At 55.7% G+C, this 21,598-nt stretch overlaps 1 protein-coding gene across 18 annotated transcripts in view; it reads left to right on the top strand.

Moving 5' to 3' along the window:
* Positions 1-21,598, top strand: part of DAB2IP (DAB2 interacting protein) — a 364,307-nt gene that overhangs the window by 253,847 nt on the left and 88,862 nt on the right. Inside the window, exon 1 of one of the 18 annotated variants that reach the window (XM_075905456.1) lies at positions 15,944-16,075. The exons of 15 other annotated variants lie outside the window; for them this stretch is intronic. Coding sequence is in view for 1 of the 3 variants with exons in the window: in XM_075905454.1 (XP_075761569.1) it covers positions 17,822-17,925 (104 nt within the window). In the remaining 2 variants the exon portion in view is untranslated. 2 more of the 18 variants (XM_075905454.1, XM_075905461.1) reach the window with 2 other exon arrangements.

Here is a 21,598-nt window from a genome sequence, read left to right as displayed (position 1 = left end):
TCTTTTTAATCTCTCTTCATATGGGACCTGTTCCAAACCCCTCATCATTTTTGTTGCCCTTTTCTGAACCTTTTCCAGTGCCAGTGGGTTTGGGTTCACAGTGGTTGTGGGGCGGGGGCGGGTCACAACAAGTCAAAAGTCCTGGCTCTCCTGTGCATTGGTGTTTGGAGCCTCAAGCTCATAATTTTCTCTCGTTACTTTCTGTGCTCTTGACGCTAGCCTTTTGGGATTTGCCTGCATGTGTATCGCAAGGGCTGTGGGGTTTCTAGGGTCTCCATAGAGCACTGCTAGCATTTTAGTCGACGCCAAAAAGCACCTGGAATTTGCCACCTTTGAGTTTCACTACAATCCCGGGTTGGGGTTGCTAAATTTTGGAAGCCTCACCAGCAGTGAGAGCTGATGCAAAACCCAGTCGTTCAGTTGAGTTTTTGAGTGTGTTTAAAACTCAAAAGGGAAACAGGGAGGGGAAGGGAAGAGTGACGAGAACCAGCAGGGTGAGAACAAGAGCAAATATTTGTCCTACCGCCTCTGGAATAAAACCCGGATTTTTCCCACCTCTGTAGGCAGCAGCCGCTCTAAACTCTGGGTGGGGCTCTCGGATGGACCTGCCGGAGCATGGACCCCTCTTTTTATTTGGCATGGTCTGAACGATGCGGTTGGGAGCCAGTTTTTAACAGCAAGCCTTTCCCCCATTCCTGCCAGTGCCCTGCATGTTATTAGTGTGCTGTCTGCCAACAGGGGCCTAGCGCTGTCATCCGCAGACGCATGGAGTGGGGGGCCCTCTGTGGGTTTCCGTAAGGTTCTGGTTTCCTTTCGATGAGGTGAGAACATGGTTCGTTATTGACACAAAAACAGCTGGGGAGTGGAATGAATCGTCTTTCCCAATCGCCTCGCTAAAGCCTATAGTTAATTAAACATCAGCCGGGAGCTGTGTGCGTCGCAGAGGGTGCTCCACCGTTGCTCGGGTCTGGGATCAGAGGGGGAGCGCCCCCCTGGCTACGTCGGATCCCATGTGGCCCAGATGCCCCATGGCCCGGGAATGTGGCTCGGCTAAGACTTGATGTCTGTAGTAGAGATGTGAATGGTTATGAGATTAACTAGTAACCTCCCCCTGAATGGGTGCTGGTTAACAGATTACTGCCTGCCACGGGTAGGGGGCTGCTCCAGCCCCATGGGACCCACGGCAAGCAGGGGAGGGGGCGTCCCAGCCCAGCCTGCCCTCTCCCCTTTAATCAGTTAACTGGTTAAACTTAAAGTTTAACCAGTTAAATGGGATTTTACATCCCTAGTCTGCAGTGTGAAGGCCCCCAGCAGTCACAGATTGGTGTGGGACGGCACTGACCCAGATGATCCTGCCCCATCTGACAGGCAGCGGTGCCCCAGCGAAGCTGGTTCTGCTGCCTCACTGTATCGGCTCTGGGCGCCAGAGAAGCTGTCGCTCTCCCCAGGGCTGCTGTTCACACTAAGGATGTTAAGTATCGACTCAGTAACTAATCGAATAGTTAATGCATTTTGCATTGACTATTCGATGAGTCGATAGGGCGCCTCGGCCTTTGAAGTGTAGCAACAGCCCTAGGCGAAAGCGCCACGTGGAGCCCAGGGTCAGCCCAGTGCATGCAGCATTTCAAAGCGGCAGCACCGCATGGAGCCCGGGGTCAGCCCAGTGCATGCGGAATTTCAAAGCGGCAGCACCGCATGGAGCCTGGGGTCAGCCCAGTGCATGCGGAATTTCAAAGCGGCAGCACCGCATGGAGCCTGGGGTCTGGCCCCAGACTTCAAGCCGTGTTGCCGCTTTGAAGTACCCCCTTTTCTCCGTCCCCCCAGATAGAGGCAGCAAGGGGGGGAGAAGCGACTTGTCGACTATCCTGTCGACTCTCCGATAAGCATTTGCTTATCGGACAGTCGACTAGTCCTTCACATCCCTAGTTCACACTTTTCGCCCGGGCTCAGCTTGTTGAGAAAACAAACCCAGAACCTACAGGAGCCTCCTGTCGTTTTGAAACACGGACGTGCCCAGCGCAGGCCCTTCAGAGCGACGTCACTTGGCAGCGCCTCTGAAACTCCGGGCTGCACGGCAGCTGGGAACGGGGCTGGGCTTGTGGCAGAATCACGGGCATGGGACAGAAGCAGGATTGATTTCGACTGCACTGGGGCAGGATTGATTTCGGCCTCCTTGTCCTGTCCCAAATCAGCAGCCGCTCAAGTCCCCGAAAATTGTCACCTTGTGAATTTCTCAGCTGCGAAATCCTAATCCCCTGCGATTTTATTATTATGGTGCTTGTAGGAGAACAAGCTCCGTCTTTCTCGAACCGCCTCTCCCCTTCCCCCGCCACCGTCGGATTAATTGGTCCTCCTTGTGCTATGTAAATGAGACGTCCTCTATGGAGTGACTCAGTCCCGGGAAGTCGTAAGTTACTCATAAGCAGACAAGGCTCTTTCATGTGATTCCCGCTGAGAGATGAACAGAGTCCTGAGAGCCGAGGCATGATGCCTTCCAGCCAGGGACTGGAGTGAGTCACCCTCCCCTGGGGGTGTCTGGAGAGACCTTTCCTTTCCCTGTGCTTCAAGCCGGGATTGAGCGAGTCTGCAGGACGGAGTCGGGTAGCCACAAATACAGCCAAGCAGTGGGGGGACAGCTTAGGGGGGTTGATGATGGGTAACAGAGCCTTTTCCCTCTAGGTCACCCGCTTGAACCGAGCCCAGGCTGAGCAGACAGCCCATCAGGGCCCCCCGAGAGCTCCTTCGGGGCTAACGTCCGACGGCCTGAGCTCAGCCCGTTTCCAGAGACCCACAGCGTAAAACCGTCACTGGCAGGAATGGGGGGGAGGGAGGAGAACTGCTTTCCCCTCTCGGTGATGGGGTCAGGAGGGCTCATTGGCAGGGTGTGGGGAGGAAGGCGGGAGCTGTTGGCTTCTAGGTCTGCTAGGCCAGCCCCTCGTGGCAGCACTGAACTCACCACGTTGGCTGGCCTGGGTGCTCCCGCGGTTGGGGCATGGGTGGTGGGAGGGGGGCCAGGGCAGTGTGGTGGCGGGGTCAGAGTGGTGTGAGGGGGGCAGTGCAGTATGGGGGGCCAGGGTGGTGTGAGGGGGGCCAGAGTTGTTGTGGGGGGAGCAGCGTGGTTGTGAGGGGTGGGGGCCAGGGCGGTTGTGCAGGGCGGGGGCCAGCGTGGTGTAAGGGGGGCTGGCAAGGTGTGAGGAGAGGCCAGGGCTGTGTGAGGGGGGGCAAGGCAGTGGGAGGGGACTGGGGCGGTGTGAGGGGCAGGGCCAAGGAGGTGTAAAGGGAGCCAGCCAGGTGTAAGGAGAGGCCACGTGGTTGTGAGGGGGGCCAGGGTGGTTGTGAGGGGGGCCGGCAAGGTGTGAGGAGAGGCCAGCGCAGTGTGGGGGGGAGCGGGGCAGTGTGATGGGGGGCAGGGCAGTGGGGGGGACCGGGGCGGTGTGAGGGGGGCCGGTAAGGTGTGAGGAGAGGCCAGGGCTGGGAGGGGCAGGGCAGTGTGATGGGGGGCAGGGCAGTGTGAGGGGGGCAGGGCAGTGGGGAGGACCGGGGCGGTGTGAGGGGCAGGGCCTAGGAGGTGTGAGGGAGGGCTGGCAAGGTGTAAGGAGAGGCCAGAGCTGTGGGGGGGGGGGGCAAGGCAGTGAGAGAGGGGGCCAGTGCCGTGTGAGGAGAGGCTAGCGCAGTGTGAGGGGGGCAGGGCAGTGGGGAGGACCGGGGTGGTGTGTAGGGCAAGGTCAGGGCAGTGTGAAGGGGGCCAGCATGGTTGTGAGGGGGGGCCAGGGCAGTGGGGGGGGGGGGGACAACGCGGTGGGAGGGGGCAGAGCACACAACACACACTCTTCAGGCTGCTCCGCAGACCCATGGCGCCACGTTGGCCCTCTGGGGGCACAGCTGCGGAGTGGGTGCTGACTCCTGGTGCCCGCCACGGGGGCACGAGGCCAGTTTCCCCCCGGCGTGTACCGCAGGGTGGGGCAGTGCCGGGAGGGCGGTGGCTTTGAGCCCTTGTGTGTGCTGGCAGGCGAAGGCTGGGGGGGGACTCCCGTTGTGGGCGGGCTGGACTCTGCTCTGTGGGGTACATGGCCTGTGTGTTTGGGAAGCCACCTGCCGCTCCTATTCCCAATGCACCGGAGGGGGTCAGAAAGCCCTGCAGCCCCTCGCCTGCGGGATCAACTCACGGCTCCCCCGCATGCGCTGCCGGAGGGAGGGGAGTCCCTCTGACATTCAGTGGAGAATTGCTGATCCCGTGGCCAGCCTGGGTCCACCAGCAGGTCTGTCGGGAACAAGGGCTCTTCCCGTTGGCTTTCTGTCCACGCTGCCCCTGCTGGAGTCCTTCCCCAGGCTGAGGTGCTGCCTGCTGTGCTTGTTGTGTTGAGTTGTGTTGTGTTCGTCTCCCCTGCCCATTGTGAGCTTTCTCTGCCAGCTGCCCTCAGGACTGGCATTTCCCCACCATCCAGCTTCCGTGTGGCTTTGGGTGTGTGTGTGGGGAGGGGCGGGGGGTCTGTGTGCTCCTAATGGGACCTTTTCTTCTACCACCCACCTGCTGCTTTGACCCCTGGGCAGGGAGCGAGGGGTGTGTGTAATGGGGAAGGGTGGTGGGTGGAGGGGCGATTGGGGTGTGAAGAACAGGCTGGATGGGTCTAGGGCAACTGACCTAAAGGGACGCGTTTGTGTCAGTGAACCGGGCGGGGCTGGGGTTTGCTTTCCCCAGCTGGGCCTTCCCCCGCTGCCCATGGTGTGGGGGGTCCGTGCCCCATTTGGTCTGATCCCACGGAGAAGCTGCTCCTCTGCCTCGTCCCGGTTTGCGGGTCTTGGGAAGGCCTCAGTCCCTGCCATGCGCAGAGGAGTTGGGTGGTGATGGGACAACACAGCAAGGCAGAGGCTGCGGCGCACGCGGGCGTGGGTGGGAAAGGTATTTGCACCGACAAATCTGCCAGCTGCTCCTACCAGGGAGTGGCTCCTGGCTTGCATTGCCGAAGGAACTCTCCCTGCTAACCTCTGACAGAGGGGGACCTCTGCACCCTGCTACTTCCTCTGCCCCAGCCGGCGCTGTGTGCCCTAGGGAGAAGCCGCCGCTCTTTGCACCCGCGGCCTCCCCCCGCATCCAGCCTTCCTGCTCGGCACAGAAAGGCACGCAGCACCTCAGAGCACAGGGAGGGCCTGATGCTGATTCCAGCTGCCCTGGCTGGGGATTGAGCCAGTGGATCGAATGGCGATTCGGGCACTGGCCGTCTTCTCTGCCGAGGAAGAAGTTCACATCCTGGCTCAGGCGTGAAAATGGTTTGTGGCCAACTCCTTTGTGGGTGTGAGTAATTTCATACCGTGAAATGCTCGCCCTGAGGCAGCCTCCTTTCCAGGGTCAAAACTGTTTGGTAGAAAAAAGGTTTGAATGTGGTACAAAAAATGGGACGAAGAGCGTGTTGGGCCACAGTTGGGGAGCCAACACGGAAAGGAATAGAATAGAATAGAAAGTGAAGGGGGAGATGCTGGCTTTGGATTCTGAGGCATAGTCTACATTCGAAAAGATGCCGTCACATGCGATGGCCTTTTACCGGGAGAGCCACGCTGTGGAGATCGATCTCGTGGGGGGCTCATTTAGCGGGTCGACTTTGCCCTCTCGTGTAGACCTGACCTAATCAATTTAAAATCCAGGTAAGCCAGTGCAATTCCAGAATACAGGTGCATTTATACTGTTTTAACTCACTGTCAGTTCCGGGGGATGTCTTTTCTACCCATACCTGGTTTCCACAAGGATTTCACATCACCACAGCTATCCCCATGTAAAATCACCCCAGAGTCAGAGCTGGGATTGAATTAGGTGAATGACTGTTGCAAGAGGTGCCTCTTTAGTTTTCTGTGTTGATCTGTTTCAGCAAAAACAACGATTTGTTACTAAATTTGTGACTCTTTAAAGTGCCACTAGACTGCTGGTTGTTTTTACCTCTTTAGGCAACATTCAGACTGGTTTAATGCATCTATGGCAGGGCTTTGCATCAGTTTGACTAGTTTTCCATTTACATCAGGTTACTTACAAAGAGGTCACTTTTGTACTGGCCCAGTGCTGAGCCTGGGACTCTGGGATCTATTTCTTACTCTGACAGTGACCGACTGGATGATCTTGGTCAAGTCTCTTCCTATCTCTGGGCCTGTTTCACTTATGTGTAAACGAAGGATGATCATAACCCCCTACCAGAGCGGGGTGTTGGGAGAACTAATCCCTAATGTCTGAAATCCTTGGCTGGCAGGGACTGTGAGGATACAAAGCATTGTTAAAGCCTAGCCAGTCTAGTTTCACGTCTCTGAATGAATGCAAATGGTGGAAGTTACCTTTGATTGATCTCTTTGCTTTTAGTTATTTTGGGGAGTGGTACTGTGAGGAACTGAGGATTTTTTCATATGATCATTATTTGTTCATGTGATGTGCAGATAGCTCAGAGATTTAGGAGATTTAGGCAGGTTGAAAACTCTCAGAGGGGTAACCATGTTAGACTGTAACTTGAAAACAATGCGTAGTTCTGTGGCACCTCAGGGCACGTCTACACTGCAGGGCAAACGTCAACTTAAGATACGTAGCTTCAGCTATGTAAATTGCGTAGCTGAGGTCGAAATAGCTTAACTCGGCTTTTGGCGCTGTCTACACAGGAGGTAGTCGAAGGAAGAGCGCTCTTCCTTCGACATCTCTTACTCCTCGCGAAATGAGAGTTACAGAAGTCAGAATAAGAAGTCCTCCAGCTTGACATTATTTTGAAATAATGGCTTGCTGTGTAGATATGCATTTTGTTATTTCAAAATAATGTCAGTTATTCCGAAAGAATTCTGTTGTGTAGACATACCCTTAGAGACTAACAAAAATATACAGAATGATGAGCTTTCGCGGGTTAGACCCACTTCCTCAGATAGGCGGGAGAGGAAATGACAGAATCTATCTATCTATCTATCTATCTATCTATCTATCTATCTATCTATCTATCTATCTATCTATCTATCTATCTATCTATCTAAACAGCAAAAGAAGTACCTGTTGATTGTAGGACCTGTGTTAATGAAGCAAATGAAGTGTCCCATGCACAGCTTTTGATGTGAAAATGCAGATGTTAAAGGCAGAGGAAATTGGCTTTGTAGTGCGTTAACCAGTTAATGTCTTTAGTCAAGCCCTGGGTAAAAGGGTCAAACTTACAGATGAATTTGGTTCTGCAGACTGTCTCTGTAATTGGGAGGGTGACATTCTTTTGTAGACGAATGGCTACTTTTAAATCCATGAGTGAGTGACCAGGTAGGTTAAAATGTTCCTCCCACAGGATTCTGTGTGTTACCATGTCTGATGTCTTATTGGTGTCCATTTATCCTTTGTCACAGAGATTGTCCAGTTTGGGCAACACCCATGGCAGAGAGGCACTTGCTGGCACTTATAACCTTAGTGAATGGGCAGCTGTATGAAGCCCTGATGGTGTGGTTGATGTGGTTAGGGACTGCGCTGGTGTTGCGTGGACAGAGTTGGCGACAGGGTTTGTTGCAGGGGGAGGTTCCTGGGGGAGTGTATCTGAGCGGATTTGCTTCAGGTTGGGGGGCTGTCTGTAGGAGAGGACTGTCCTGTGTCCCCCAGGCCTGTGAGAGGGAGGGATTGTTTTCCAGCACGGGTCGGTGTGACACTGCTCCTGGCTGGGTGCATATGAAAGAACACAGCACCGGGCTATGCTCTCCGGCCAGTCCAACAGCAGCTTGGCAGCCCCTTCTCTTCCTGCGAGCTGTGAGCCCGGCAGAGGTACAGTCACCCCATCTCCCCTGGGATCCGTGCCCAGGTACGCACAGTCCAGTGGAATCCAGATGAGCCCCTGGTAAAGCAGAGGCAAAGTCGTGCCCCGTAGACGCTCTGCAGCAATTAGGACCTAGCGAGAACCGAATCCAGAGGAAGCCAGCGTCTGCAGCTCACTGGCTCCGGCTTGGCAGCTGACATTTACGCAGCTCTATTTTTTGTTTTAATCAAACTGTATCTGAGCGGACAGAAGGAAGGCTTCTGGCGCGAGACATGTCCTGCAGGTACAGAACACCCACGCACTCCCCATGGGTAGGAACACCCCCAAAGCCTTTCTCTGCTGGGAGAGACCTGGGCAAGGAGTCCGGGGCCCCTGTCCCTTACAAGGTCCTTCTCACCCACAAGCTCAGCTCCTGACCCCTGACTCCTGTTAAGAGAAACCCCGGTATTGTTATGTTTGGGAAGTGAGGGTTCCCTGCTGTTGTAGCTCTGACCTGGCGCTGGGAGATCCAAAATGTTTTGGCAACATCAGCTAATCATGGGACAGGAAGGGTCTTACGACCCTCTTGGAAGGGGAAACTGATGCAACCTAGGTTCTAGGATGCAACATTTCTTCTCTGGTCCTTGCTCCGTCTGCCAGAACCCAATGCCCTTTCCCCGTGGTTCCCTAGAGATTTGAACAGACCTCATCCCTCTTGCTTTGAGATCCTCCTTGATGATGATTTTTTCTACAACATTTAGCACTCCTTTTCTTCTCTTTTGAATGCGTTTCTCTGCCATGTTCCCCTGCCTTGGTAGCCTATTCCCAATGAGGCTGCATCCTCTGGACTGGAGGTGGGCTATCCTATCCTTCCTTACTTGGAAGAACAGTGGTTTAAGCCTTATCTATACTTACCCAGAGATCTATGCTCCGGAAATCAATCTTGCAGGGTTCGATTTAGCAGAGCTAGTAAAGACCCACTAAATCAAATGCTGATGCTGCCTTCCTCGACCCCTTGTTGACCATGGGGTCGTGAGGAGTGAGGGAAGTCAAGGGGAGAATTTCTCCCATCAACCTCCTGGAGAGGGGCTGCTGCGGAAATTTGATTTAATGTATGTTGACTCCAGCTACACTATTCTCATATCTTAAATCGCATTCCCCGCCCGCCCCCCTGTGTAGACCTGGCCTTAAGTCTTGAAATGTGACCGTCCTCTATGAACCTTGCTCTATCTATGCTTCACATCTGGGTTTGCAGTCTGACCTTTTTGATGTCTTACAGGTTCCTAGGGATGTAAAATCCTGTTTAATCAATACAGGTTAAATACAACATTTAACCAGTTAACCACTTAAACAGGGGTAGGCAGGGCCCGCTCCACCCGGCCTGGCCATGGGTTAACTGTAACCGGTAAGGATCACCCGGGTAAGGATGATGTTTACCGGTCAAGCATTCACATCCCTAGAGCCTGTGTTCATTAGTCCTATTTTCAGAGGGTAGCAGCAGGTGTGGGCTGTGGATAAGGCCGGCATGCAAGCACCACTGTGTCCTTATCCACAGGCACGTACAGTCATTTCATTTCAGGCTGTGACAGGATTTTGACTTTTCAAGAGTTTCTGCATTTGGTAAATGTAATTGTTTAGCTCCCGTGTTCAAAGAGGCTGCCCCTGGACTTGCCTGGATATGTTGCCTGCTGGCAGCCAAGTGACACCAGCCTGCCCAGCACTGTGAAATCTCCCACTGCATTTTCTGATTGGGAAGCCCAGCGCTGTGGGATTCGGCCTTAAACACGGAAATCACTATTCCAAAGTAATTGCCTGGGCTCTGAGCAACCCAGGCCTCTTTTGGCTATCACGCAGCGCTCATCTGTCAGGCTACCTTGATCAGCAAGAAAATCATCCATCAGGAGTGGCCTGTTAGTGAAAGTCAGTGAAGAAAAATGGAGACGTCAGTAAAAAGTAGCGAGGTGATTTATAAAAATAGGTTTCCTTTGCCCGTGTGCGGGTCTGGGCTCCGCGGGGACTGTGTAATCAGGATTTACGGCCGTTGGTGTGAGGGTTGAAAGGTGGTTTCTGTGACAGCTGACACGTATGACTGCCGAGAAGCCCGCCTGGATCCAGAGTCGGAGCCATGCCGCTTCCGATGGGCAGGTTTGAATATGGGACTGGGGTGTATGTGGAGGTGCTCGGGGTCCTGTCTGAAGAAGGCTGAACTATCGGTGGGAAACGAGTTTGGTTGGAAGAGAGAAGTGAAGGGCGGGGGAGGAAAAAGGGGCTGTTGCTGGCTGGAGAGAAACGCTGGGAGTTGAATGCAGCGGGCACAATTTGCGAGCTAAGAGTGTTCATCCGATCAAGCCTTGGATTGGCTTAGGCCTTTCTTAGTGCTTTATAATCTCCTTTTAACTGCGCAGCAGACACTCTCCAGATTAGAAGGCACAGAAATGCAACAGGCGTGCTGAATATCGCAAGCGCTCGTGGGTCGTCGAGTTTGTCAGAGTGAGGAAAACAGGGGATGTGCCAATGCGAAAACAGAGTTGTGAACAACAAACTTAATAGACCCGATTCGTCTCCTTCCGTTTGACAGGAAGCTATTCCGAATTCAGATAAGGAGAAGGATGCCTCTTATACCCCTAAAAGGCGCACACCGTCTATCCAGCAATGATGCAGACAGGCAATTGGAAGAAATTAGCTCTGGCCAGTAGTGCTGGCTTTGTGGGGGGTGGGCCTGCACGGATAAAATGCTTCCAGTCAAACCTCAGCCTTTTAGTCCCCTGTAGAAGGCGGGTTCATTAAAACCCTAATAATGGAAAAGATCAGAAGTGGGTTTGGACTAGGGCTGTAAGAGTGCAGTCGATTAACTGATAAGCAAAAGCGTATAGGTTAATGCTATAGACTACACGCATTTCCTTCCCCCCGTCCCTTGCCAGTAATTTTTTTAGCAGGCTGCCCAGCTTAGTCCTGGCTCATACTGGGTCCAGGACCTACCCCTGCTGTGGCTCTGCAGTTAAAGTATATTAGGAGCCAGGCAGCCCAGCTCAGTTCTGGCTTGCGCTGGATCCAGGAGCTCAGATTCCTTCCCTAGACAGGGACTGCTGCCATCCCACGCTGCTGCCTCTTTATTAGAGGCAGCATCACAAAGTGACAGACAGCTGGTCCACGAGGGGAGCTGGGTTTTAAACTGGCTCCCCTCATGGACCAGCTCCTGCCGGGCACTCTGCACTACTGCCTCTGATACAGAGGCAGCAGTGCAGAATAGCGGGGGCTCCCCAGGAGCGAGGCCGGAGTGCACTGACTGCTAGCCCCGCCCCTGGGGACTATAAAAAAAGTTGACTAACCAATAAGAATTCATGAGGTTATTCGACTATTCAATTAACCGATATTTAACACCCCTGGTCTGGATGAGCATAAGCAACATAGGCCCTGCACAAGTGTCGTGGGCAATAACGGATTGCTTTTCATTTCTAACCACAAGGCCCGTTGCTCGCCCGATAGAGCAACTGATCAGTGCAGCAAATGAGCATCATTTGTAAAGGAACCATCCTAAGTGTCTCATATGCTGACTCACCCATTTCCTTTTACGTCTTTATTTTGGATTTTAAAGATTTTTGTGTGTATTTAAGGAACAAAGGAGGGGAGGGGTTAGAAATGCATTTCGTGTCATGGAATGATCCCCAAGTTTAACTGCTGCCTGTAAATCCCTGTGTTTTTACAAATGTAACTATTGGCATTAGGAAATATAAACCAGCGTAAAAGGCTGTGTAGATGCTAATAAGTTCATTTGTATTTGCCGTATCCAAATTACAGCGTTTTAAAAGGCTACTTGGACGTTTTAGACCTAAGACTGATACACTGGGTGGATCCTGCAAATGGTTACTAGCGTCGTCTGGGCTTACTCTGGTGGCTAGTGCTGGAATCGGCTGTGGAGTGGCGCGCCCCTTGCAGGCGGCCATATTCTGAAAAAACTGAAAGTGCAGTAGCGCAACAAGACTCAGACAGGCTGGCTGCATGCCTGGCCCCACGACACTCCGGAAAGCGGCTGACTGCTGGCATGGCGGGAAGAGAGGCTGCTCCGTGTGCTGCTCCTGCCCCCAACTCCACCCTCACAACTCCTATTGGCCGATTCCCAGCCAATGGGATCTGCAGGGGGAGGTGCTGGCAAGAGTGGACAGCTCACAGAGCTCCTTTGCCTCCCTCCCTCTAGGGGTGTGCAGAGACGGGCCAGCAGCCAGCCGCTTTCAAGAGCAGCACGGGCCCCCGGCACACAGGTAGCCTGCCAGAGCCCTGCTGTCACCACTGAGAGCCACCCGTGGTACGTGTCTCCTGGCTGAAGACTGTACCTCCCACACCCCACACCCTGCCCCAGGTCAGTACCCTTCCTGCACTAAACTCCCTTCTAGAGCCCACACCCCTCATCCTCTCCTGCACCCCAATCCCCTGCCCCAGCCCAGAGCCCCCCCTGCACCAAACTCCTTCCCACAGCTCACACCCCTCATCCTCTCCTGCACCCCAATCCTCTGCCCCAACCCAGAACCCCCCCGCACCAAACTCCTTCCCACAGCTCACACCCCTCATCCTCTCCAGCACCCCAATACCCTGCCCCAACCCAGAACCTCCCCTGCACCAAACTCCTTCCCACAGCTCACACCCCTCATCCTCTCCTGCACCCCAATCCTCTGCCCCAACCCAGAACCCCCCTGCACCAAACTCCTTCCCACAGCTCACACCCCTCATCCTCTCCTGCACCCCAATACCCTGCCCCAGCCCAGAGCCCCCCCTGCACCAAACTCCTTCCCACAGCTCACCCCTCATCCTCTCCTGCACCCCAATCGCCTGCCCAGCCCAGAGCCCCCCCTGCACCAAACTCCTTCCCACAGCTCACACCCCGCATCCTCTCCTGCACCCCAATCCTCTGCCCCAACCCAGAACCCCCCTGCACCAAACTCCTTCCCACAGCTCACACCCCTCATCCTCTCCTGCACCCCAATCGTCTGCCCCAACCCAGAACCCCCCTGCACCAAACTCCTTCCCACAGCTCACACCCCTCATCCTCTCCTGCACCCCAATCGTCTGCCCCAACCCAGAACCCCCCCCACACCAAACTCCTTCCCACAGCTCACACCCCTCACCCCTCCCATATCCCAATCCCTTGCCCCAGCCCAGAGCCCCTCCTGCCCCAAACTCCCTCCCACAGCGCACACCCTTCACCCCTCCTGTACTCCAATCCTCTACCCCAGCCCAGAGCCCCTCCTGCACCAAACTCCCGCCCACACCCCTCACCTCCTCCCGTACCACAACCCCCTGCCCCAGCCTGGAGCTTTACCCCTGGAAATATTTTGGTGAAAGACAATAACCAAAACATGGCTCCTCGTGTTTGAAGGGTTGCGAATGGCACTGAAGCAGTGGTAGGGGGCACCATGCAAGGGAGGACACGTTTGCAGGTTAGGCGGGAAAAAAAGAAGAAATTAATGAGTAACAAATGTAATTCTGGCAGCCGGCTTCTTGCTTCCTGCAGTTTCCCTTAGTTGGCTGGAGGCCAAACACAGGCACTTAGTGCTAAAGCAGTTTCACCCCAAGTGAAACTAATTAGAAACAGAAAGAGAAACTGACCAGGCTGGTTCCCACTGCATGCTGACCAGTAAGGATATAAAAAACGGTTTATATTGTAACCGTTAAAAATCTTTGTTCTGCAGAGCCCGCAGGGCAGTTGGCTCCCTGGGAGCAGGAGCCGATGCATGCGGGGAGCCAGCTTATGCCAGCCTCACTTCTGAGGAACTGGCTGCTGCCCCCTTACAGGCTCCGCTACAGAGCCAACAGTGCAGGCTGGAGACTGGCTCCCAGGAGGGGGGCCGGGAGCCAGCGTGTAACCGTAACAAAAATCGATTAAGCATCAGCTTCTCATTTAAACCATTGAACCAGTTACACCCTCAGAGCCCTGCTGAACAAGTACAGAGAGTAAAGCAGCCTCCATCAGGAGAGTCCTGTGCCGATACATTTGTATCCACATCCATATCCACACAACTGAGCCACGGATCTAAAGCGGATCTCCGCGGATTTGCAGGGCTCAGTTAAGCAGAGGTTAAGGATAGTTTCAGATTAAATATCAGACTAAATATTCTTTGATTCAGGGTCTGATTATAATAATAATTATCAGGTGTGGTGGGCATTCCCAACTCTGTAGCTGAAGTTGGCTGTGTCCAAGTTGTGATTGCTCACCATCTCGGCAAATCGGGCGCACTTCTAATAACACTAGGCAGTGAAATCTTTTTAAAAAATCTATTATTTTGATCTTGTTGTTGTTTCTCTAATCTTCAAGGCCTGGGTGGTTTTCTGTGCCCTTAGCTCCTGGATTAACTATTTATCTGGAACGAAAGGGGAGGTAAAAATAAACAAGTGTGGTGCAGTCAAGGGCATTGTGCCATTTGCTGGCGTTTCTCTAGCCTCGTGACTTGGTGTGTGCGGTTCCACAGTGGGCAGCTGGCAGCTCCACCCAGCGGCATCCGCGGAGTGGATCCCCCTTTATTGGTCTGTGCCAGGCCAAGCGTGGGTTGTGGGTTTATGGCCAGCCACGTGTGGAATATATCTCCTGGGTTGTGAGAGACCAAGCTGTGAACTGCCAGGTGAGGAGATCAAACAGCTCCGCTGCCAACTTTCTATCCGCCGGCAACAGACTGCGGTGGGAAGTCCAGATTAATCAGATGTGCTGACCGGACACTGACGAGATTTGATGGAGGAGCGTCGGCCTTCAGCCAGCTGCACTAGGCAGCAGCGGCAGCCATAGAAATTGGCTTTTTCCAGGGCTGTGTCTTTGAGGCAGCCCCACCTCAGGAGTCCGGGCTGCTCCTCTGAACTCTTCTACTACCATGTAAGACCCAGGTCGCTTTTCCCTCTGTCCCTGGGACTTTCATAGTGGCTCTTCCAAACCAAAACACCGAGGGGCAGCATCCTCCCTCCAGCCGTGCGGCTCTGTCTGATTTCAGTGGGAGTGGGAAAAGCAGGGTCCTGGCCAGAAACTGGCCTGGCTTCTGAAGCGACCCTGCAATACAACAAGTTTATATACAGAGCTTTTCAGCGGGGGATCTCAAAGCACGGCACGTAAACAGGGGCAGTATCGATATCCCTGTTGTATGGCGGAGGCCACCGGAGGGAATGTGACAGGCCCAAGGTCATCCTGCAGATCAGTGGCAGAGGGAGGACTAGCACCAGCTCTCCTGAGTCCCAGTCTGGTGCTCTGGACACTAGGTCGCAGCCCTGTGCGTTCCACCCCACACACCAGAAAAGCTTCGCCGGGAGGATCCAGCCGTGGCAGCCTAGAGCTCCTAAGCCCAGCTTAGAACTGCAGCTCAAGGCATGTGGCCCAAGGAGGTGTGACAAAGGTACCCAGCCCTACAGTGACACGGGCAGCCAGCAGAACCTTCAGGAAAATCCAGGATGCTCTCCCCTGCCGGCAGGAGCGACGTTGCCCGCTGGGATTGTTCCCACGAGCGGGATTGGCTGAGCTTTTCAATAATCTGGCGTTTCCCAGGCGTTTGGCAAGTGTCGTCCGAACTCTGGAAAGGGAATGGAGCTGACGTGAGTAACCGTCCCTCCGCCCCCCACCACTGTAACCCCCTGGGTCAGGCCTTCGAGCTCCCGCCGGGAATGGATGGAGCCAGACATCACCGCCAATACAGGATGAATGGACTCTGTGGACTGGCAAAGTAAACACGGCAGCAGCCGGAAAGCTCTCTTCCCAGCAGGGGAGGGAGGTGGCTCCTCCCGGCAGCTTCCCCGCTCCTCTGACAAACACAGGTCAAACCAAGCTGGTTTTAGGTCCCGAGAAGAGCGAGCCCCCTAGTTCTCAGAAGAGATAGGACTTGTGGGCTCATGAGCTATGTGACAAACAGCACTTCCTGTAAGCTGTGCGGGGGGCAGCCACCCTGGAGTGATTCGGGAGCCACCCTGCTGCTTAGCACAGCGCCCACCGCTGCAGCGTGTGTTCCTACTGGCGGTGCACATCCACACATGCCTCGGTGCGCAGAACAAAATGCATTCTGCACCCGGATGGAAGAAATTAGAGGGAGCACTGGTGACGAATACCTTTGAATTGTGAAAACGGTGGTCCGAAGAGCTAGCCAAAGAGAGCATTTGCCCCACTGAGTGTCCGACAGGCGACGCTGACTCTCCTGGTGCAGTGGGCTCTTTCCAACAATAAGGCTAGTGGGTGACTAATGGAAGGCTGCAGGTCATGTGGATGGTGCAAGTGCTAAGGAAGCGTGAGGTTTAATTAGTAATAATGAGAATAGCTGCTGGGGTATTTCACAAGTGCAGCGAACTCGGCTGAAATGTGGCGACCAGCACTCACCCCGAGTCACAGCTGGGAGGTGAGTGAAAACTGGGCTGTAGGATCCTGCGGGAAATCCTGGCTCGGGGATCTTTATGACTAATAGGCCTGTACATGGCTTTCCTATAAAGCCCATCCCTGTAGTGTCGAAGCCCTGGGTCCCTTGAGCGTAGCTCCTTCAAAGCACAGTGCCTGGCGGCAATTCCTGGGGCAGAGGTGGTGGCCTCCCAGGGCAAGCGAGACTGTGGTTCTTCAGGTTTGGGCCGAAAGACTCCCACGCCCCCAAGGGCCTCCTCAGAGCTGCAACCTGGAGGTTCAAAAGGGAGCTTGGGAAATTCACGGACGAGGGGTCCACCAGTGGCTGTTAGCAGGGACGTGTCCCTGGCCTCTTGTCAGGGGCCGGCAGTGGGGGACAGGCGGGGATCACTTGAGGATTCCCTGTTCTCTCCACTCCCTCGGGGGCATCCGGCCCGGTCGGCAGACAGGACACGGGGCTAGATGGACCTTTGGTCTGGCCGCTCTTCCGTCCCCAAACTGTGGGCGTGCCCCTGGGGAAGGAACTCTTGGGGGAGCAGTGAGGCCCAGGCCAGGGGAGGAGTGACACCCAAGCGTGGCCTCCAGGCGTGGCCTCCCACAGCGACCCAGCCCTGGCTCCATTCACAGCCCCACCTCCTGCTGCAGCTGCAGGCCCTTCATCCCTATCTCCCCCCCGCAGAAACTGCAGCCCCGCTCCCAGCCGGGGCTGGGGGAGATGCAGACGGAGATAAGGGGGGGCATGACCCTGGAAAGTCTGCAAAGCGTAGGCCCATGAGGCACCCCCGAGTGCACACCTGAAAGAAAGTGTGGGTGAAGGCCCAGGACGTGGTAGGAGCAGCGGGGTGTCCGGTGTCGCATCTACGCTGCAACTCCCCGTGGCACCGAGTCGCCGAGCCCGGGTGAACCGGCTCCGGCTGTGGGGCTAAAAAGAGCAGCATTGATGTTTGGGCTCAGACTGGAGCTCCGAGCCCTTCCTCCCTCGCTGCGTTTCCTCTCGGGACACGGGACGGGCTGGCCAGCGAGTCGAATGCAGGGGACAGCCCTGCCCTGGCTGAGGGGGGAGGCCTCGCTGGGGCTCAACGGGCCTTTTCCATCACGACTGTCTGTGGGCCCCGTCCTGGCTTGGCGCGAATCTGCCTCACATCATTGACTTCCCTGGATGAAACGTTCCGATAGGCGAGAGAGCCAGCGTGCCTGGCCCTGGTGACGGCACAGGATCTTGGGCCGGGCCTGCTCAGTCCTGTCTCATGGATGGCCCGATGCGCGCGCACTAGGAACAGCGCACGGCCTGCGGGAACAGTCGCTGCCTGTCTCGGCCGCCCCGCCTCGCGCTGTGACTCTCCCCTCCCGGAGGGTGCCGGGGCTGTTCCAAAGTTCAGGCCCTGTGTTTTAGCACCAAGCCAAAATGATAACGCGCTGGTAAAACTGTAACTTGACCTTAGCGTTGTGCTGCGGGGCAGGAGATAAGGCGCCCAAGGAAACAAGGGAGTAAAGCCCCTGGCTCTCCCTTCCCAACCGCCACGCTTTATTGCAGCTGCAGGAGCATGGGGCCAGTAGGACGCGGGCTCCCTGTGGGGCGGATTAGTTGCACGATTCGGAAGCTCTGGGGAGAGCCTTTCTTCCAGGCAGGCATGGCTCCCGTGTGACAGGGACCTCGCAGGCTCACCTCTCCTGTGAGCATCCTCGGGCTGCTGCTGAGGCCGGAACCGCGGATTGGAGCTGTCTTTTGCTACTGTTGGCTACCCCAAGAATGTATCCCAGCTGGGGAAGAAAGCTGGTACCCTCCTTGCTAGGCGTGAAACCCAGACAGAGGACTGCCAACCCACCCCTGCGTCCCACAGCTGCGTACAAAGGGTGAGGCTGCTGCAAAGCGCCCTGCGGGGAGGCCCGAGTTCAGAGCCTGGGCATGGTGTGCGGAAGAAACGAGCCTCCGTCTGTCCGGTTAGCCTTGTGAAATGCATAGACTGGAGCCCCCAGGACAGGCTGAGGGGCCGTTTAATCTGGGAGGAAGGAAGGGGCCCTACTAGAATTTATTTGCAGCAGAGACTGAAGGACGACTGGCCTTTTCTGTGAGTCCCACGCTAATGCTTTGCCCTTCACCAGTATCTTCCGCCAGTGATCTCAAAGCCTGTGGCATGCGTTCATTAATGCGTTCGTTTCAAGTACCCAAAAGGGTGTCACAAGGAGGAGGGAGAAAATTTGTTCTCTTTGGCCTCTGAGGACAGGACAAGAAGCAATGGGCTTAAATTGCAGCAAGGGAGGTTTAGGTTGGACATTAGGAAAAAGTTCCCAACTATCAGGGTGGTTTAAACGCTGGAATGAATTGCCCAGGGAGGTTGTGGAATCTCCCTCACTGGAGATATTTCAGACCAAGTTAGACAGACACCTGTCAGGGATGATCTAGATGGTGCTTGGCAGGGGACTGGACTTGGTGACCTCTCGAGCTCCTACCCAGCTCTTGTGTTTTATGATTCTGTGAATTAAAGCCGGCATGAGCCCTCTGAGGGAGGGGAAGGTCATTTCCCCTCTTTTCCAGAAGTGAAACGGGCGTAAGTGACTTGCCTAATGTCCCACGTTGAGTCGGTGTCAGAGCCGGGGGCAGCCGTCGAGTCCTGTCTCCCAGGGCCTGGCCGACACCCGCGGGGTGCTGGCTGCCTTTTTCAGAAGAAGAACTCCTAGGTGGTTGCGGGAGGATCTTGCTCGCGGGGTGGGAACAAGGCGGGCCTGCTGCAGGAGAAGGGGGAGCCGCGCCCCTGCTCGGAGATCCGCCGGCTCCCAGCCGGCTTCCTGGACGAGCACAGTATTACTGCTGCGGACCCTCCGCTTGCGTGGGGTTTGCCCCGAGGGCTGAGCAGCAGGTGCAGCGGGCTGCAGGGACTGTCCCGACCGAGGGCAGCCGGTGGGACGTATGGCCGGTATCTTGGGAAGGCGGGAGAGGAAACGGTCGTAAATAGCCCTGGGGCGGGGCCCTGCGGAGGTTTCTCCGTCAGCCTGAGCAGGCGGCTATGACAGCAGCGGTCTGGCTGCAGAAATGGGGTGGAGAGGGTGGTGGAAGGGGGATGGAAATCAAGGCATTGTGTAGCCCTTCCCACCCCTCCCGGCTTTGCCCTCTCCCTTCTCCTGCGCCAGCACTTCTCTGCCGCTGACTTCCCCGGGCCAGTCTGGGCCAGCCCTCCTCCGCAGCAGCACCCGCGTTCGGCAGCAAGAGCTGCCGAGTCGAGGAGGAGGGGAAGTGGCTGGGAGCAGTCTCCTCCATCTAGCCCCAGTCTGAAGGGAGCCGGGGCGGACTGTGCGACGGAGCCAGGGATGTAAAATCCTGATCCATTGATTAACTGATTACACCTTGTTTAACCCACTAACCGATTAAAGGGGGGTGAGCTGGAGTGTCGCCCCCCCCCCACAGACAGGGGCTACTCCCGCGGGGCGGTTGGGGCCCCCCTGGACAGGGGCTGCTCCCGCAGGATAGCTCGGCCCCCCACAGAGAGGAGGCATTAGGGGGACACGGCAGATTCTGATTTTCTCAATCTCAGGTGCGTGTAGCTGCCACCAGCGTTTGCTCTCACTGGGGATGGTGCGGAGGCCAGTAGCTTGGGGGCAGGCATTCCTCAGGCTACGTCTACAGTACAGCGTTTTTGCGCAAAAACCCATGGAGCATCCCCACCTCACGTGCGTTTTTGCGCAACTAAATGTACAGTAAATCAGAAGAGCAGAGGAGCTTTTGCAGAGTATTCCTCTTTCTACGAGGAATGACTCCTTTTTGCACAAGAGTGCTTGCGCCAAAAGGTGTGTGTGTGGCCAGGCATCAGGGGGTTTTGCGCAAAAAGAGCCACTCGAAAAAAGCACCGGTGCTCTGGTGGCTGTTCTGTGACTAGCAATCAGAGCTTTCTTTCGAGAGAACATCCATGCAGTCTGGACGCTCTCTTGCGCAAAAGTGATGCACTTTTGCGATGCACTTTTGTAGTGTGCACACGCTCTTACGCAAGAAGCTTGCAGTGTAGACGTGGCCTTAGTGTCGGAAGATACTGGGCAGACTCATCTTTGCAGGGGCTGCTGGATTTGCCCCCTTCTCCGGTATCTTTAAACGTAAACTGGAGCTTTCAACGTGCGCGCAAAGGGGCGTGGTTAGGAAGAAAGTGACAACGCAGAGCTTTTGCAAAGGGAAAGGATGGTATCGAATCGGTCATGAACAGTGTCCCCTCTCATTTTTTTTATCCCTGTGCGCAATAAATTTTATGTTCACTGAGACGTGCAGATGTGCACCGCCAGTAGAAACGCACTCTGCCGGCCGTGGGCATTCTGCTAATCTGCTGGGAGGCATTTGAAACTCTCCTGGGTGGCCGCCCTAGCGCTCAGCGTACTGGGAACGCTGCCGTGAATAGGACCGTTCTCAGGAGATTTATTGCAAAGAAATCCGTCACCAGAATCCTTTTTCCCAGGTGCCGTGACTGCCAACACCACATTGGTGTGGCTGCCGAAGACACGGCGGGGACTTGATGGTAGGGATATTAGAAATGTTTACCGCTAGGAGATAGATCTTGAGACGGGTGCACTGGCTGGGCTGCAGATGGGCAGCAATCGAAGAACAAACATGGTGGGCAGCACATTCGGTTTCTAAACGAGTTGGCAGCGGTAACCATCCAAATGAGGTAGCGCCTCGGCGAGGAGAAGGCATTTTCCAGCAGCCGATTGGGTTGCCACGCATCCTGGGTTTGCCCTGGCCTTTTGAGGCTTCTCCAGGAAACGGATGGCGCATTGCTGTCTCTGCTTCACAGGGGCCTCATGTCAGGGGCCAGGGGTGTGGCTGGCACGTCTCTTGGTTGGCTAACGTGCGAGGGGACGCTGTACGCAGCTCCCACTCCATGGCTGCCCTTGATCCAGCAGCCCGCTCCGGCCTGAGCCGAGCGGGTCCAAGCCAGCAAGGTAGGGGCAGATGCTGATTCAGAGGCTCTGCTGGGGTACAGTTACCCACATGGGCGGTGAGTGAAGGTTGGGGGAGGCAAGCCCCCAACCCCGCCCCTTTTGCCTAGGCCCTGCCCCCACAGGAGTCAAGCTGCCTCCCCCGCACCACAGGGAGGTGGGGCAGCACATGGCCTGAGCCTCCCTGGCCCCAGAGTATGGGAGGGTGGGCGCTCGGGGGCGCAACACTCTGCCTACGTCAGGCATTCGGGAGGCGTCTAGGCAGGGCCAGGCTAGCTTTTTGGGAAGGCAGGGCCTTTGCCCACCTGTGATACCCACCATCCCGGTTACCCGCGCCCTTCCCAGCCCCTAGACCTGTTCCCATTCACTTCCAGAGCTGCAGGGGCTCCGGGCTATCGCCGTGCAACAGAGCCTGGCAAAAGATAGGCCACGTCCCAGCTGCTTAATGGCTTCCCACGGAGGCCGGGGGAGCTACCCTCCGCGGCGTGTGCGCGTTGGCGCCCGGCGTGCCTGCGCACTGAGCAGCCGGCCAGGCCGGGCCAGCAATGCTCCCAGGAAGTGCGCTCGTGCTGACATTTATGGCGATCGTAGCTCTCCTACCCAGCTACAG

The sequence above is a fragment of the Pelodiscus sinensis genome, chromosome 22 (assembly GCF_049634645.1).
Source record: "Pelodiscus sinensis isolate JC-2024 chromosome 22, ASM4963464v1, whole genome shotgun sequence".
Lineage (NCBI taxonomy): Eukaryota > Metazoa > Chordata > Testudines > Trionychidae > Pelodiscus > Pelodiscus sinensis.
The sequence above is the reverse complement of the archived record's forward strand: the minus strand, read 5'-3'. Positions and strand labels throughout refer to the sequence as shown.